This window comes from Diabrotica undecimpunctata, chromosome 9 (assembly GCF_040954645.1).
Source record: "Diabrotica undecimpunctata isolate CICGRU chromosome 9, icDiaUnde3, whole genome shotgun sequence".
Lineage (NCBI taxonomy): Eukaryota > Metazoa > Arthropoda > Insecta > Coleoptera > Chrysomelidae > Diabrotica > Diabrotica undecimpunctata.
Genome location: NC_092811.1, coordinates 131,966,223 through 131,986,178, shown reverse-complemented (window position 1 = coordinate 131,986,178; position 19,956 = coordinate 131,966,223). Strand labels below are relative to the sequence as shown.

The 19,956-nt window shown below is 32.9% G+C and overlaps 1 protein-coding gene across 5 annotated transcripts in view; it reads right to left on the bottom strand.

Annotated features, from left to right (window-relative positions):
• The window catches only part of LOC140451479 (synaptotagmin 1-like), a 132,337-nt gene that overhangs the window by 54,111 nt on the left and 58,270 nt on the right, over nucleotides 1–19,956 (bottom strand). For all 5 annotated transcript variants that reach the window (XM_072545301.1, XM_072545305.1, XM_072545306.1 and 2 more), the window contains exons 6-7: nucleotides 18,633–18,827; nucleotides 13,076–13,252 (exon numbers count right to left, since the gene is read on the bottom strand). In XM_072545301.1, the coding sequence (XP_072401402.1) occupies nucleotides 13,076–13,252; nucleotides 18,633–18,827 (372 nt within the window). The remainder of the gene's footprint in view (nucleotides 1–13,075; nucleotides 13,253–18,632; nucleotides 18,828–19,956) is intronic.

Here is a 19,956-nt window from a genome sequence, read left to right as displayed (position 1 = left end):
AAGTAAAAGAATGTTCTGATAGAAGGAATACATAGAAGAATTATTTCAAGGCCATTGACAAGGAGATTTCTCTATGAACAATTCAGAAATAGTGTTCGCTTTTAATGTTCTTCTTAAAAGATGCTTATAAATCATTCCAGACATTTACAACTACTTCGTAGACAGCAATAAAGCCTTCATTAGGGTTAAACAAGAAAAACAATAGCTTAAATAAAGGAGATATAATACTAATATTAAACTTTTATTAAAATCAACAAACAGCAGCACATATGTTAAAATATCTAAAGATGATGAAATTACGAAGGGAAGCGGTATACCAGGAGTTTTATATTATAATTACTAACTTCATTATTTAAAAAAAGAGTCCAGGGGATAAATAAGAAAGTAAATAGATTTTAGTTATCATAAAAATAAAAATCAAGTATGCAATATGCTGTAAAAATTAATATTGTTAGTTCTTATAACCAATAAGTTTCTTACTACTAAACCTATTTTACCAAATAACCATACACAGCTAAGTATTATATTAAGTGTGAAATCAGTATTTAAAACGCAAACTACTGAGATAGTAAATATTTATAAGAAAAATAAGCAAATTTTTTTAAATGAACTCAATCTACTTTTGGTTGAATTCTTCAAAACAATTTTAACTGACGTAGGTTTCATCTCTTTAGTGATATAGACTGTTATTAGACAGCCAATAAGCCGTTCATAATAGTTCTCTTACAACGCGATGCTGAATGTACAAATTACTGCATTTTATAAACCAAATTTTAATAGCGTTAATAAGGATGGATTGGAAAGTATAGTGAAAAATATTTAAAAGTTTTGGCATTAACAAGGTAGTTTGTAACCATAATAATTTGTTCTTACTTGTACACTGTTAAATTTAGTCTTAAATAAAAGTGATTTTTTATTTTTTAAGGCTTTTTTTTGTCTTCTTCTTCTTCAAGTTTTATCTTCTATGGAAGGTTGGAAATCACCATTGCTATGCGGACCGTGATGACCACCGCTAGTATATAAGCTTGGGGGATTTCGTCTCGTATAAGGTACATATAACAATGTGTTAGAGAGAGAGAAAGAGAGAGAGAGAGAGAGAGAGAGAGAGAGAGAGAGAGAGAGAGAGAGAGAGAGAGAGCGTTCGTAAGAGCGTTCTATCAATGTGTCGATAGATATATGTTGACGTCATACATTACGTCGAAATAATCTACATTTAGACCAAGGCCGATCTGTAAAAAATCGACTGAATTTAATTTAATTTTGAAAAACAATAAAACTAAAAGATTTAGGGCCCCTTTACGAGAAATATAGTTGACCCAGTTCTAGGTAGACAAAAAACTTGTTTTTCTAACGAATTAGCGAAGCGGTTCGTAGGGGCAAAAACATTCATGACCAGTTGTGGTCGTAAAAATCATAGTTTTTTATATTGAGAAGAGGAGATTTGGCGGTAAAATAATATCAAAGTGTCTTGGATATCAAAATAAGCAACTTGTTTTTTCGTGTTTTATTAATAACAAACAATGTAACAAAATAATGAGGGATTATTTTGTTCCCTCCACATCTAGAGGAAATAATGTATGTGCGTAAAGAAAGATGGGATAAAGGTATCTAAAAAAAGTAAGAAATAGGGAGACGATGTAGCGGAGACCTCTATTGAGAAATAAAATCAATAGCGTTAAGGCAAGAGATGTTTTAGAAAGTAATACATTGAGCGGCATTAGTACTTAGGTAGAGAAGAATCATAATTTGTCAGGAAATAAGCTTCAAAGTCCATTTTATGATTTGAGCGTGTGGCTTTAGCTAGAGTCGGATAATAAATTATGGGACATAATATTTTAGAATATGAACAAAACTTGTGAAAGAGATTAAAGAAGAATTTTTTTTTTCGTTGAAATTTGTGTGAGTGCAGTAGTGAGAGAAATAATATTTCTTTTAGAAGTGATTAAGGTGATAACTCACTAAATTCGATAGGGGTACCAAATTATCTTATGAGTCGTACCATCGGAGCGTACCAAACTATGTATGTTGTGAGTATCAAATCCTTTAATTACTATTTAAATTGGAATAAGCCACAATTAAAGGTTAAAATACGTTTATTGACGTTTCAATTTCCACTTCGGATCAAATTCTTTCAAATCCTTTTTTGAGGAAAATTCGTCATATTAAAATAAAATAGCGACAATCACATTTTCTGGTTAAAAGATACAGCTGGTTAAAAATATTTTAATTTATTAACCTTGCTGCAAAATAGCAATACAAAAAAGAGGGGGGAACGAGCATTTGCTTATTTAATATGTTTCAACCATTTATATTGCACTTAGAGCATTCATAATTTCATTAAAATCGATTTAATAGATTTAATAGATTTCGAATAATAATTTTGCAATCTATATTTAAAATTTATGGAATTTACATATCACTTTACCTATCTAACGTACTTTATGGAATTAAAATAATTATTATTTCGGCAGCTTCGGGAATGTTTTAAAATTATAAATAATTTTTTAGCTTAGAAACAAATAAAGTATTTTGGTAATTATTAAATTAAATTAAATGTAGAAAACGGCATTGGAAAGGACTTGGCAAAGCGCTTCTTTTAAAAGTAAAAACGTTCAATTAAAAGCTGCGGTTTGTGAGATCCAACCGGTCAAAGTTGACTGGCATTTGCGACGAAGTTATAAGCAATAGGATAAACTTTTTTTGATGGAGGAGAGAAGAGGTCTTTCTCGATAAACATTTTTGTGTCTCCAAGATATTTATAATATATTTTATAATAATAAAATCCATTATTATGACGTGAAAACTACCAAAAAAATCTTCCTCTATATTTATATTCTACTTCTTTATAAGCAATTCTGCTTGTTTATGGTATGGTATGGTATTTTATTTTTTGTGCGGTCATCCGATACTTTTTCTGTTGATTGGTGACTTATCTCTTGCTATTTTGACGACATGGGTCTCCTCCATTCTGCTTATGTGGTTATTCCATTCTTTTTTTATTATTTTGTGTCCATTCATTTATGCACTCTACGTTATATTTTCTTCTAATGTCTTTACTTCTCTTTCGATCTCTCAGCGTATTTCCTCTAATTCTTCTTAGTACTCTCAGCTCTGTCGTTTCCAGTAGCCTTTGCTTTGTGGCTGTGCCGGGTCTTATTTCTGAGGCATATATCATTATTAGTCTTACACTGGCTTTATAAATTCTTGACTTATCTCAGTGGTAATTGTCTGTTTCGCCATAAACATAGTGTTATTAAGGCATCCTGCCAGTATATTTGCTTTTTGTACTTGATCTCTCACTTCTTTGTCCAGGTCTCCATAGCTAAACAGTGTAATATATATATATATATATATATATATATATATATATATATATATATATATATATATATATATATATCTCTTTGTCTCCCATTCTGTATCCTCTTTCTTTGTTAATACTTTTGATGATTTCATCCATGATCAAATTTGAAGAGTATGGAGCTCAATGAATCCCCTTGTCTTATTTTTGTACCTATTTCTATAGATTCATTCATTTGGTATCCCGTCTTTACCTGCTGCTTTTCTGTACTTCAGGTTTTCAAGTATTTTTCGAACTTCCTGTACATTTATATTAAGTTCTTTATTTGTGGTAATTTCTGGTGTTTTCAGTTCTAGCGTCGTTTGTTCTTCCTCTGCACAGAGCTTTTTTAGGTAGTCCATCCACGTATTCTTTATTATTATGTGTTTTGGTTCTAGTAGTTCCTTTACCTCCTTTCTTTGACCTCTTATGAAGTGCCATATGTCCTTTTGCAAACCGTAAAAATTATGTTACATTTCTTTCGAAAAGCGTTCCCAGTGATCATTTTTTATTTTTTTTTACAAGTGCATGTGTTTCGTTTCCAATTTTCTTGTAATTATGGTATGACTCTTGTATTTTGGTTTACATGTATTTCAGGTAAGCTTTTTTCTTTACATTTTTTCTTTACTTCTGTACAAAATCGTAAAGTTCTTTGCCTTGGGAACGATTTATTTTTATTTAAATTTCTTTCAACGAACTTCCTTGGCCGAGGCTAAGATATTAGACTTAATTTTTGCCCAGCTTTCTTCGACTCCATCACTTTCTGTGACGTATGTGTTTCTGCTTTTTTCGGTTATTCTTTTTTGGAATAGTTATCTTGTGGAGTCATCCTACAAGCTTTCGACTTTTATCGTTGTGGTTTATTCTGGTATTTTGTTATCATATATATGCGTCTTCATTCGGATTTTGCACAATGCCAATTTAAGATCGCTTCCTATTTCTGCTGATGTAAGTGCTCTTACATCCAAGATTTGAGAGGGCTGTAACTCTCTATTTGACAGAATATAGTCTATCATAGATCATGTCCTCTACTATGTTCAAAAGTGTATTTGTATTGTTCTTTGTGAGAGGCAGATGTATTATTAATACGTATCTCGTTTATGCTGCAGAGGTCCTTCAGAAGGTCTCAGTTTTCATTTCTGATATTTTCATTATATCACTGTTTTATTCCTGGAACTATATCATTGCCAACACGGGCGTTAAAATCACCCATAATGATTATATATTCATCATTTGGGGTCTCGTTTATTACAGTCTGAAGGTGTTCGTAGAAGTTTTCCCTTGTGGTGGTATCTCTGTTGTTCTCTGGTGCATAGATTGCTATCACATTCAGAAGTTTGACATCCAGTTTAATTTTTAGGTTTAACCAAAAAAATTAGATTGAATAAAATTGAATTTCAAAATTCAAAATCGGTATACGTAAAAAAATGTATTTTCTTGGCTTCTAATGAAGCGATTTTCTTAATTCTTTCAGCAAGCTGAACTTTACTGATAATATTAATTTTAGGAGCTCAAAAAATATGCAAAAAGTATCTTCCTACCCCCGGGTTAAAACCACACCCCTCGTAGGAGAGTAAAACGTAAAAAATCGATTTACTAAAAATCTGTACGTTGTAGAAAAAATATTTTAAATAAAAGCTGTAGCTGAGATAATTTTACACAAAATTATTTATTAGCACTTTTTTTTTGTAAAATGAACCGTTCTCTCAGAAACAATGCCTAAAGCGTTGTTTCTAAATCTATTAAATCGATTTTAATGAAATTTGGTTTTGGTTTTATTATATTATACAAATTTTCTAGACGAATTATTAACGTCCTAAGTACAATCTAAATTGTTGAACAACATTAAATAAGAAAAGGCAAGTTTCCCCCTCTTTTTTGATTTTGTTGCTATTTTTCAGAAAGGTTTATAAATTAAAACATTCTTAAACATCGATATCTTATAAATTTAATTGTAGGTATATTATTTTAGTACGACTTTGGTCGAAAATGAATTTTTTTAAAGTTACAAGCATGGAAAATAGAAAAAATCGATGTTACAGAAGTTATCACGCAACTTTTTTTGCAAAAATCCGAATGCCACCTCTCACGTCCACCTCAAAATAAATACGCCCTGGTCTAATTAATGACTGTCCAAAAGTTAAAGCTGTCATAGATCTGCTAGTTGACACCAGCAATTCACCATTTTTAATCCAAATTAATTCACAAATTACATTGTTTTCCCTACATGAGTCGGAATCCCCCTAACTCATCTACTGCCGTTTTAAATACTGCTTCACTACTGAATTCAAACCATTCCTTTAAGTTCTTAAACAAGAACTTGTCTTTCCACATTTTGCTTTCCTCGAAATTTGCCTTGCATAATAAGTTGTAATAATGAGTATTTCGTCCATTCATCACTTTCCTAAGTACTCAAGTATTCATTTTTTGATAGTTAATATTATTTCCACAAGAAATAAGGCAAGATAGAAGGCAAAAGATCTCAAGAGCACAGAAGGACATCGTGCTTGAAGAACATCAGGCAGTGGGCAGGAATGACTACCATACATCTATTTAGAGCAGCTGTCAACAAAGTTGTATGGACCAACGTGATTGCCAACATCCATAGAGGATAGGCACCAAAAGAAGAAGATTATTTCCGCTCCATTTTCTATCTCTCCAGTTTCTTTCACGTTTGACATTTTTTGAATTCATGATATTCTCTAGCTTCAAAATTCAAAAGCGGCCAACTTGTTTATATGCACTTGTTTTCGTGTTCAGGCTTTCTAGATACAAAGAAGAGTAGAAACCACGTAATACCAAAGAATTCTTAGGCGTAGCTATAGCGTAGCGTATCTATACAATGTATAGAGTCACACGATTTTACTTAATAAAGTACGTCATCACTAAAGAGAATGCGAATAATTTTGGTTCAGAAATATCCTGTTACAAATAAATTTTTATACATTAAACTTAGTATTATCGTATTCAAAAACTTCCCAGATATCAAACAACTTATCTACGTATACATTAATATACTTTACTTAAAAAAAGCTGAAAAATAGAAATATATAAAGTATAAAAATATTATACAAATCTTCACTACTCGTCTATTTCGAACCAAAACTATTCGTCTCGATTGAAACCATACAAAAACTCAACAGAAGAATCCAACGTAATTGAGGCATAAAGTGCAAAAGAATTATTTGTAACCTGTGCAAGCATCCAATGGTCAGAACTGGGTGTAAGACGTAAGAGCCCACACTTGCCAATTGGTCGGTTTAGGAGTCCCACTTCCAACATTCAAATTATCTTTTGGTTTTCCATATCTTAAGTACATAATAATATGTCTTGTTTATTTATATGTATATAGCACAGCCATTTCTAATCATTGCAATAAATAAAAGCAAAGAAAATAACCCAGTTATGCGTAATTTCTAGTAAACTATCAAAATTATTATTGCACACTCAAATGCAAGATCATATATTAACTTTATTTAAACAATTAACTTGACTTTGTTAGCTAATAATATAATTTTCACAATTACATTAAATATATCTGATTAACTTAATTTTCATTCACTGTAATTTTAATTAATACAACAATATAATTCATAAATAAATTTTATTACACACAATACCCATATTGAACTTTATTATTTCTTTATCATGAACTCAAATTTATTACAACTGATCACTGGACCTATAAGGTTTAGAGCCAACAATAATCCGTCAATTTTAGAATTATTTTTCACAAACGACGATCAATTAAATTCTACACTTGAAGTGTCCTCTCATGTAGGTCTCTCTAACCACTCGCTTATTACTGCTCATATTCAATTTAGTTTAACACCGGTTTGCAAAAATAATTTCGTGACGTACGCCACTACTGATTTCCTGAGGGTTAATTCAGTTTTATCACAGTTAAATTGGTAATCTATTTATCTTAATCACTCTGATCCATCGTCAATGTGGGATTCTTTTCTTCATAGTGCTACTACAACAATTTCTGATCATACAACCGAACGACAGCTGTACAGAAATCGACTACAACCGTGGATTAACATCTCAGCTACCCATTTAATTGGACATAAGCGAAAACTTTGGCGAAGATATAAACTTACTGGTTCCCTTGATGATTTTCTTGCCCACCGTAATTTTTCTAACCGAGCCAACAATCGTTGCTAAAGTTAAGAACAGAATTTGAAGAATCGATCATTGCAAGTAGTAATAGTAAAAATGTTTATTGGTACATTCGCACATCTATCTTCTAAAGTCTCTATACCATTACTTCAAAAAGCTGGCGGGTCTTTATGTTCTTCGAATAACGAATCTTCGGAATGTTTATCGTTATTTTTTCTCAGGTTTTTACAGATGGACCCAAATATACCATTCCTCAAATAATGTGCCCACGTTTGTCTAAAACTCTTGTTAATATATCTTTTACACCGGATGCACCTGGAAATTAGATTCGGTTACTCCTATATTCACTTGGAAATATAGGAGAAAGGAAATAAACTTAATTGCAATGATTATCTTATCGTCCAATCAGCATGGTTCCTATTATCGGCAAGGTCATGGATCTTTATTTCAAAGCTATGTCTGAGTTTCTTTTTCAAGAAAATGACTACAATCTTGGATATCTCAACTATCATACTTTATTAATGGATATTCCTTAAACTCGATAACCTATCACAACGATCTTGGAGTGATAATTAACAGTGACTTCAATTGGTCTGATCACATGGTGTCAGTGTGTAAACGTGCAAACTCTAAACTGTTTTTGATCCGTAAATGTTTTACACGTTTTTCTCCAACCTCTGTTAGTAAACTTTACTTAATATACATTACACCTATTTTTGAGTTTAGACTATCTATCCATGGCTCATCTCACGACATTCGAACAGCGACGTCTTCGAGGTGACCTAATTATGTCCTTTCGTATTTTAAAACATAATTTTGGGAATCTTAACATCATATTCACTGTAAATCAAGACGAAAGATTAAGAAAGATTAAGAGGCCATCGTTACAAATTAAAGAGGGAACAAACTATTGCAAGATCCAGGTTGAACTTCTTGCCAAGTGTCAACATCTTTAAAAATAAACTTGATAGCGCTTTATTTTATTTATACGATTGTGTTATTTTAGAACCACATTATTTATTTATTTATTATTTCACAATTTTTGTATGATGTAATTAACTGCAACTTTATAATTGGTATTAGTTTTAAAAGAATATTTTTCTTTATTTTTTGGGCATATTAGGAGCTCGCTCCTCTGCCCTCATTTTTGTTATATAATAATAATAATATTAATAATCAAACTGAGGGAACCAGAAATGCGCATAAACCATCTTACTAGGGACGAAAAAATGCGCACCTGGATGGGTAAACCTCTGCACGGTCGACATCCCAATGAGGTCAGTCAAGACCATGTCGACAATATAGCGTCGAACTATTGGCTGACATCAGGAAAGATATTCCCTAAAACAAGGTTCATTACTCGCCATTCAGGATCAGGTTATACCAACCAAAAATTACTTGAAATATATCGTCAAAGACCCTCAGGTTAAAAATGACAAATGTCGATATGGATGTCAAGCCCAAGAAACCATCCAACATTTTACTGGGGGCTGCCAGGCATTTGTTGCAACTGAATATAAGGAACGGCACGACTCAGTAGGAAAGATCCTTTATCAAGAGATAGCCATCAAACTGGGACTTCTCCAAACAAACCATCTCCCATATTATCAATACGTTCCTGAAAGTATACTTAAGAATGACAACTACAAGCTATACTGAGACGGTACTGTGCTCACAGACCAAACAGTGGCACATAATAGACCAGATCTCATACTAGTTAATGAACTTAAGAGACAAACAACACTAATTGATGTGACTATACCCAACAACAATACAATAATCTTCGTGTTAAACAAAACGAAAAGATCGCCAAGTGCAGGGATCTGGAAATTCAAATACGAAGACAGTGGAGAATGGAAAGTACCCAGACAATACCTATTATTCTCTCTGCTACTGGAGTTATTCCGAAGAACCTCCCAGAAAACATAAAAAAGCTAAGTCTGAATGAACATGTCTACAAGACCATGCAGAAAGCTGTACTACTCTCAACGTCCAGATGTGTACAAAAATTTTTGGGAGATATTTCAGCGTACCAAGTCACCTAGGGCTCGATAACACGGAAAGAGTCCCACCAGAGCTCAATCCTTTTGATACCGTAGGTATCTCGGATGAGTAAATTTTCCCCTTAGAGGGAGTGTGAGTCGTATGGCTAAATCTGGATTAAGCTATTGTTTGAGTGGTCACCCTCCTCTCTAGCATGGAACACGTACGTTCTCTTTATCTGAAATCCCACAAGATCGACCTTGGGTCATTATAATTTTACAATTTACTATAATTCTCATGTAATCCAAAGGTTTTTAAACCTATTTTGGTAGATAGTTTCAACTATTTTAAAATGTAAGTATTTTCCACATGTTTTGTAATTTAGTAGTCAAAATTTTAGAATACTTGTATTTACTGGTGAGCATAGAACTGTGCGAAGGCGGGATAAAATTCACGTTAAAGGTACTGGAAGTGAAATTATACTAACCAAACTAAAACGTATAGATGAGGAAATTACGAACCCATGTGATAAATGATAAATTGCATCGGTGTATAACAAAAATGCATTTAAAGTGCATCTCGTTTATATTTTCAATGATTTTTGTTCAAAATTTTTTAAAACCGCAGGAAATTTGTTATTTTGACTTAAAATTTCGGTATTAAATGTGACAAAATCCCTATTATTATTTATTACAAAATTATTGTTTATATTTTTAATTTGTTATTTTGAGTTGACACAGACTGTATAACTATTTTTAAGATGTCTAAACAATTGTACTTAAAAATTATTTACAAATCAAATAACTTATATGTCATCATTTTGTCCTAGCCTCCTCAAGAATTTATCTCCAGTCGTCCCTATCCATCGCCTTCATCTGCCAAGCACGTATTCCCATATTTCGTCTTCATCGACGTTATCAAGGAACCTTGTTCTAGGTCTTCCTCTTCTTCTCTAACCAATGGGTCTAACAAGGAGCTTTTTTCTAGCTGGGTCTTCTTGTTCCATCCAGACGTCCTAATATGTTTTACGATATCCGGTTTCTGGTATATTCTATAAAGTTCTAAGTTGTATCGTCTTCTCCACACTCTATTGTCATGCACTGCTCTATAGATTCGCCCTAGTATTTTTATAGCATCTGTTGGCCGTGCAAATTCTGCGGTTTATCTCTGCAGTAGTATTATTTTCAGCGCTAAGGAACGCTCCCAGGTATACAAATTCGTTCACTGCTTCGATGAGGTCATTTTCTATAACAAGTGGTTGTAAGATTTGTGGTTGGGTGCTTATTTTCATATACTTCGTTTTGTTGGTGTTTATTATTAAACCCATTTTGTAGCTGATTCTTTTAATGCTACATACGCCTCTCGTACAGCGTTTTCTGTTCTCCCAACAATATTGAAATCATCAGCAACTTTATATATTTATTTATATTATTTATTTATTTTTTTATATATTTATTATATATTGAACCAATTATTGTGATTTGTGACATACGTATTATTTTTTCCAGAGCCAGATTGAAGAGTATACAGGAGAGAGGGTCTCCCTGATGCAGCCCGGTATTTGTTTTAAAAGGTTTAAACAGTTCCCCCTGAATTCGTACTCTATCTTCAATTTTTTCAAGAATTAATTTTTTTAAATTTACCAACTGATTTGGTATTCCTAGCTTTTTTATTGCTTTGAACATTTCTCTTCAATTCTCAGAGTCGTAGGCTGCCATATTCCAGTGTTTTTTTTCAAAATTTCTTTCAGGTTTACAATCTAATGAATTCTCGATTTATCACCTCTGAAACCAGCCTGGTATTTTCCTACTATCCGTTCTGCATATTGTGCCATACGGTGACAGTAATGTGATAATTTATACCTATATACTTATAATAAACCGACTGGATAATCATAATACATGATAATGTAATATTAGTATTAAAAATATATAAATATCTAAATATAAAAAATAGTTTTTACAAAAACTAAGCAAATGACACTGGTTTTGTCACTACGAGTATAACAATTCACATCCTAGGTCACCTCCATCGTCTTCCACCGTCTGACCACGAACTGTCGAAATCGTCTTCGCCAACATGTATGACCAATTCAGCCACGTCATCTATAAAATGTTCTTTTCTATGGTACTCCTGTTCTACTCCAATAACGTGAAGTTTTTTTCCACACATCTGCTCGTAGATTGTTAAATTTTTCTTTGGCTATCTACCTAACGCCTGACATTTTGAACGACACATTTTTTGATGCTACTCCTCAAATTTTCTCAATCGGATTTAGTTCAAGGTGGTGTGGATGAAGACGTAATACAATGTGTCCTTGTTTTGGCACTAGTTGTCTTATACATGCTGTTTATATGTTGACTTATTCAAATTAGTTTTTGCATAAAGTTCGGGTTTTGTATCGGTCACTTCAAAAGAAATGCATTTTTCTGTGACAGTTCAGCGACAGTTCTCCACCACGTCTTCTGGCCAAGTCCTCTTCAGTATTTGTTCCTCCATTGGTGACTGATACAATTCACTAATAATTTTTTCTGTGATGTGTGAATTAAGAATTTTGGTCTTGTTGGCGTGATATGATATCTTTTATAGTTGGTACTCCTAAAACATTGGGGATGGTTGCATTGCTCACATACCAAGGGGCGTTAGCTATCATATGCAGTGTTTTTGATTGAAAGGTCTGGAAATTGTTTGTGTTTGAAAGCTTGCTACAGCCCCAGAGTTCTACGCCGTCAGTCCATATTGGTTTTAGTATGACTTTGTAGAGCAGTGTTTTATTCTCCAATAACAGTTGTGACTTTCCGCCAAGTAGCCAATTCATTTGTTTTAATTTTAGATTGAGCTGAGTTTTTTGGCGTTAATATGTTGCTTCCAGGTCAGCTTTCGGTCCAAAGGCAACCCAAGGTATTACACAACTTTCAACAGTACGTCTTCTTGTTCCAAATTTTATTTGGGCTAATTTTGTATGTCAGCAGTAAAGATTAAGTACAGGAAGGGACCAAGGACATTTTCCTGAGGAACTCTGGATTGGATTGAGTGGTAGGTTGAGAAATCATTATTATTTTTTACTTGGAACGAACGTCCGTTAATATAGGACTTTAAGATAAGGTACAAATCGCTAGGCTGTAAAGATTTTAATTTATATAGCAAACCAGTGTGCAGTGTACTTTACCAAAAACCTGCTGAATATCGAGAAATACTGAGGCACACATACTCTTTTCTTCCAAACTTTTCTTGATTTTATTTACTATTTTATGACACTGTTGGATTGTTGAATTTGAATTTGTTCAATTGAGCATTAAATATGGCCCAATCTTTTGATTTATATCAATTCTGTTTCAACGTTATTTCCAATGTGCTATATTCTTCTATTTTCTCATTTGATATATTACGATTTTTTAGTTTAACTTTAACTTATGTAGACAATTTTAATTTAACATTTCTTTGACTGTTCACAGGTGATTGTAATGCATTAAGAGTTTACTATGTTATAAATAGTATTAAATTTTGGATAATTTGAATGTTAGGGTTGGAACATTCCAATTGGTCAGTACGGACCCCTACATATCCGATTGAAGCAAGGACCGGACTAAATTCTAAAATAAAGTTAAAGTAAAAATAAAAAGATATCACCTGACCACCCTCTCCTTCGACGCTCTGCAGTTCTCGCCATTCCTCGATCGTTTGTGCCAAATCCACTGTGCAAAGGGGTACTTTCACCTCTCCTATCTGGTCGTGTTTAGAAAATCGGTCGAAGTCGAAGATGGCAAAGACTAGGGTCTTATTCATGGCATCGGAGTAGGGCAGATTCTACAAAAAGTTAAAATAACATATATGGTTGATTGATTAGTATGGCGGATCTAAGCTAAGGTGGTAGATCTTAGATCCGTCATTTAGATAATAAAAAAAATAATATAATATTGGCTCCGAGCATTAGCAATCTGCGCACACAACAAATTCAGTTTACTTTCATAAAATAAAGGCAGATATCGAGCACAGTTTTATTAATTAAATCCTGCCCAAGTACTTTCGCTCCCTAGGGCATCTTCAGGGGCATTCCGTAAATTTTGGGCTATCCAACAATCGCAGAATGTCATAAACATAAAATTAAACATAAAGTTGAACATTAAGTTTAAGAACATTAGTTTAATTTGATGTTTATGACATTCTGCGATTGTTGGATAGCCCAAAATTGACGAAATGCTCCTGAAGATGCTCTAGCGAGCGAAGTACTTGGGCAGGTTTAATTAATAAATCTGTGCTCGATATCTGCCTTTATTTTATCAAAGTTCATTTATTCGAGCATTCAACCTTATATCAATTTAAATTCAGTTTAGACCAAAAACACTACAACAACTCCTTCAGATAATAATCAGGTATAGTCCATTTCCATCATATTGATAGCACATTATGTATGCATTTCCATCATATTGATAACATATTATGTATGCAAATCCCTAAACTGTTGATACGGGTGACTCAATGAAAAATAGATATTTGTCAACAAGTTTACAGACGTATATAGGAAAACAATTTTAAATTGAGTATGACCACCAGGTATAAAGGTTGAAGCAGAACAGAATATAATAGTTTTGAGGGTTACTAATCCCTAAATAAAGTTGCCAGTGTCAGAGTGTTGGAGATTAACAGGTACTAATGAATTTGCAAGAAATGTAAGATGTTTATTTTATTGGTTATACATAAAATAATTTGTGGCCGTAACAGGGGCCGATTTGTAAAAAAATGAATATTATTTTAATCAAATTCCATTTCAGATTCACTGCTTTCTTCAGAATCTAAGGAATCTTCAACTCCAATGTTAATTATTACCGGTTCCAGCATTGCGTCAGTCATATTATCCAAATTCCACATTTTATTTTCTTCCTTGTGAGCATGACTAACAGCATTTTTCCAATTTTCTGGAGTTACTTTTGATAAGGAATGTTCTAATAATTGTTGTAAGTCTTCTAATTTAAAAGTTTTGTTGTTGCGTCCAACTTCACCCTTTACTTGAGACCATATATTTTCTATCGGATTCAGATCACAGTGTATGGGGGTAAACGTAAAATAATTACATCACGGTTTAATGCCATTTCATCAATTATATATTTTTTATAAGCTGCTTTATGTTGCCTTACAATAGGTAATAATTCCTTTTCTGTCGAATTCTCCTTGTACTCAATTGCGTGTTTATCCAACCATTCGATTATCTCTCCTTTTTTCCATGCCGTTGTTGGCATTTTTTCTGCTAGTCTTGAATGGTAACTAGCATTATCCATGACTATGACAGAATTTTTTGGAATTAAATCCAACATTTGCTCAAAATATTCTTCAAAAACGTCAGCAGTCATTTCTTCGTGGTAATCTTTGGTTGATTTTAAGGCAAAACTTAATAATCCACTATTGACAAAACCGTATTCGTTTCCAATATGGGTTATTATGAGTCTGCGTCCTTTTCCAACGGGAATATTGTTTATTCCAGTAGATACACCTTCGATGAATGCCTGACGGAACTTTTCACATTTGTATCAACCCATAGATATGGTACAGTATGACCTTCATTTAGCCAAGTCTCGTCCAAATAAAAAATTGTTATCCCTTCTTCTCGGTACTTTTTAATAGTTCCTAGATAATCTCGTCTCCAACATACAATGTAATCTTTTTCAATTAAAACGGATTTCCTTCTATTCTTTTGCCAACGAAATCCCATCTCTCTCAATAGTCCCCATAATTTCTTGTTGCTTATGATTGGTAACTCTTATAATTGGTAATGTTTGGATTTTGTCTAATGTTAGAAATTCTTTGTTAAAAAAAATGAGTGGACGCTGCGACTTATCATGTTTTTATGTATTTCTTCAATTTCCAAGGGTTTATTCCCTCCACTCTTCTTGGGAGATGAAACAGTTCCTCCTTTTCTTTCTTTTAGGAATCTATAAATTGTTGCTTCTCCAACCCCTGTCATATTTGAACACATGTTAACGATTTCACGAACATTACTTAAAGGGCGTTGATGTACAAGTGCATCGTGTACATTTAATATTATATTTTTCTCTCTTAGACTGAAGGCACCTTTAAAACTACACTTAATAGGGATAAAACCTGTTGTCGACGTCATTTTTAAATGCAAATAACAAAATATCGACACCAAAAACGTAGGTAGGTAAGACATGAACAATGTACATCCACAAACTAAATTGAAGATGCAAACAATTTCTAATTTATATTATTGGCATAAGCTGTAATGTGGCATAAAAACTACTTAAACTATCATTAGTGAAGCCTTATCAGTATTTCCAGGTAATCGTTCAAAGAAGGTATTCTTTTTGTGTCAGGCGATAACTTGTATAGAAAACAATAATCACCTTTAAATTACTGTTTACATGAATTTATTTCGTGAAACATTGAATTCTCTCGTTAATCACCCGTGTATAATTAACAATAATCGTGTGGCATATATACCGACGTTTTTTACGCACAAAAAAGGTATAGTGAGATTAGTGGACACTTATTTTAGAGAAGATTTTTTAAAAGATAATGAATTGTTGACGGCATCTTAAAATATTAATTTTTTTTATTTATTTCAAAACAAGTATAGGGTGACGCCTATGGTTTTTTGACCTGTTGAGGATTTGCATACATAATGTGCTATCAATATGATGGAAAAAGACTATATATTTAAACTATGCAGCTATCCAAGGTTTAGAGACAAGCTACAAACATTGCCTTGCTTAAACCTGGCAAAGATCGTAACCACCCCAGAAGCTATCGGCCAATCACCTTTTCAAAATGCTTAAGCGTATTATCCTTAATAGGATCGTGAACTCCTATTAAAAATCATAATACAATAAATACTAAACACACACACTAAATACACAAATACTAAATCTTACTCAACACATCGAAGATGGGTACCAAAGACACCTCATATGTCAGACGATATTTGTAGGTTTCACTGCTGCGTATGACACCGTAAATCACAGGAGACTTCTCCAAAAACTATACTATAATGACATTACAATAGGCAGTAAACTCGCTTGTCTTATCCACGTCTTATTGCAGAACAGAAGCTTTGTCAAATCTCTACATGGTAAGAACGGAGTTCATAGAGATCACAGAGAACATTCATACAGAGATCACAGAAGAATGAACTAGCTTAGGGCACCTATACTGTATATTATTTACACAAAAGACCAACAAATACCAATAGATATTATGACTTTCATATATGTAGACGATACAGCTATTGTTGCACAAGCAAAAACTTTTGCGGAAGTAAAGCCAACACTAACTAAAGCCTTAAGTAAAGTAACAACAAACTACAAATCAAATTATCTTAAGTCAGACGTGTCTAGAAAACTGAACATTCAATGGTGGAATGAAACTCCTGAAAACTTGACTTTCCCTAAATACCTGGAGGTTACTTTGGATCGCACGTTGCCATTCAACTATCTGAACATTGTTTCAAAGTAGCAAACTGACTGTCAGATAATGCCATTGGTTCCACTTGCACTCTGTATTTCTACTGACAATTATACCTCGCCAGTTTAGGAAGAGTCAGCACATATTAGACACGTATATCAAGTTATATCGTAGGTATCGCTCCATCTGATATACCAAAATAAGTAGCCATAGATTTGTAACGAAAGAAACAAGTTATTCTTCGCTTTTTAAATCGTCGAGAGGAACTTTTGTCTGGTAGCCATATTCATTACCCTGTGTGGAAGACTCTCAATTGTCTGCGTGTCGAAGTGTCCAAGTGTAAAACGATCATGGACAAATGGAGACTGATGCTTGTTGACACTTACATTCCCAAAGGTAATTTTTAAAAAGGCTTTTATTAATTTTGATATATATATATATATATATATATATATATATATATATATATATATATATATATATATATATATATATATATATATATATATATTAAATATATATGAAATTAATTGATGATCCTGAAGACCTTTCTGCGATTAATGTTAAAATTGCTGATCGTTTAGATTGTTGGGCTCCAATACCACTTATATAGGGGGTATTATACCGTAATTCGAGGTACAATATTCAACACATCTACTTAGTTGCTCTTTGTTGGAAAAACCTTGCACTGAACACGATCTTCTGGATGAAACTGACACAGCCATTCAGACCGCTCTTTTCTGAATAAAGATTTAATTGTTTGAAATGAACACGTAAAGTAAGTATACGAAAGAAGGTAATAGTGACTATAATAAGAAATAAAGTAACAACTAGCGTTAGGACAGGTGTAGGAGAGATTAATCTGTGCGGGAAAGAAAAAGGCTTTAAACTAAATGGGACACACTACGCGAGGAAGTTCCTATTTCCGACGTGGCGCCTCTAGACATATAGAATAAGAGGATAGGTATGAATAAGGTATAACCAGTCGGCTAAACTTAGAACTAGACATAAGACCCGTAGCTAGCAATAACTCTAGATTTGCTCTATATTGAATCTAATCTACCGATGTCAAGATTCCTATGTTCTGAAGTCACGAGGAACCTTTCGAAACAATTCGAATATTCAAAGCGACACCTAGCGACATCGAGAAATTTCCGAAGCTATTTTCGACAATATAAATAAGAGAAATTAAATTAAAGGGGTTAATCGACAAAATAAAATTGTAGCGTTAAGTAATAAATTCTATAAATTAATTGTGTTTTTAGTGTTAGTGTAGATAAATTAAAATAATTGTTAGAAGACTGCAAATAAATTGAAATATATAGCACAATACTGTACTCGTATTGATGTACCTGATGGCTAACTAACAACTCCTCTCGGGAATGGATTATAATACAGGTTTGGGATAAAATTGTTTGATCTGGAGAAAAATCTAATATAATAGTAATAATTAATGGAAGATATACCAATTACCTGCAGTATAACCGGCGTGAAACAGTTGATAAGAAAAACTAGATAAGAAAGAACAAAGCCGAGACTAACAAATTTTATGTGATGGTAATACTACAATATAGCTCTTGAACTATACAAAATCTTGAACTTTTTCTGACACAGAAAAAATACTAAAAGACAGAATATTTGTCAAATGCAATGTAATACAAAAAAACTTAATTCAATATTATTAAAAATGTTAAATAAAAACTAAACTCTTTTATTTTCAGATAATCTTTAAAATATTTTTTTATCATATATAGAAAAAACAAAAACTTACCTTAAATACGAACGTTTCATTAAAAACGGGATTTAACGTTTTCCTATGAACCTTTGTTTCAAACTTTTTCTTCTTATCAGGAAGAAGATAAACTTTGACGTAAGGATCAGAAGTCCCGCCCATATCAAGAGCCGGTAATTCTTCGGCTTGAATGACAGTGACAGCAAAGCTGTTTTGATTGAAATCATAGTCCAACTAAAATATAAAATGTTAATATCAAATACATGTAACGCTATTAAAATGAGATAAATAAGGTCAATGTTTTTATTTTGTTGTAAAATAAAAAATACTAAACGTTGTATTTCACATCGTTAATGATTAAAGAATAAAAATATTCCTAAACATTTCCCCTATCTGATCATTTATAATGTCTGACGTCATTACTTGTATGTAAAAAAACCACCAATAAAAACAGAATATTGTGTTGTGTTTTGCGTTTGTTTAAAGATTCTACCAGTTTGACCGATGTAAGTTTTTGGTCAGTCACCACATCACTGACGTAAATTTGTGAGTAAATGATATAAATTTGTAAACACAACTGTGTACCTGCTTTTCTTTTGGCTCTTGTTCTTCTTAGAGTGCCGTCTTGTACTTCGTTTCTATAGCGTTTATAGTAATTCCCATCTCAGCACTATTCATACTCGTGCTTTCAATAAGATGTTGTAGATCTTCTACACTCGTTGCTATAATCACAGTGTCATCTGCATACCGTAAGTTGTTGATTAATTTTTCGTTAACGGTAACTCCCGCTTTGATATTATTGAGCGTGTTTTGGAAAATTTCGTCAGAATATAAGTTAAACAAAATTGGCGATCAAACACATCCCTGTCTAACTCCTTTACAGATCTTCATTTCTTCTGAGTGTTGCCCATCAATTTGAACTATGGCACTTTGGTTCCAATATAATGTTTGCACTATATTTATGATTTTACTGTCAATGCGCTTGTTCATAAGTATTGATACTAGTTGTTCATGTCTTACTTTATCGAAAGCTTTTTCGTAGTCAACAAAGCACAAGTGTAGATTAACGTTTACAACCCGATATCGCTGAATCAATATGTTGATGGCTAATAGTCCTTCTCGAGTATCCATTCCATTTCGGAACCCAAACTGCGTCTCGCTAATATCCTCCTCTAGCCCTTCGTATATTCTCTTATGTATTACTTTCAGCAGTACTTTTAAAGTATGACTCATGAGGCTCAGTGTTCGATAATCAGAGAACTCTTTTGTTGCTTGTTTTTTAGGGATGGTTATAAATGCTGACTTCAGCCACTCTTGTGGTATTATTTCTGTATCGTACACGGGGTTGAATAAATCTGCCTAT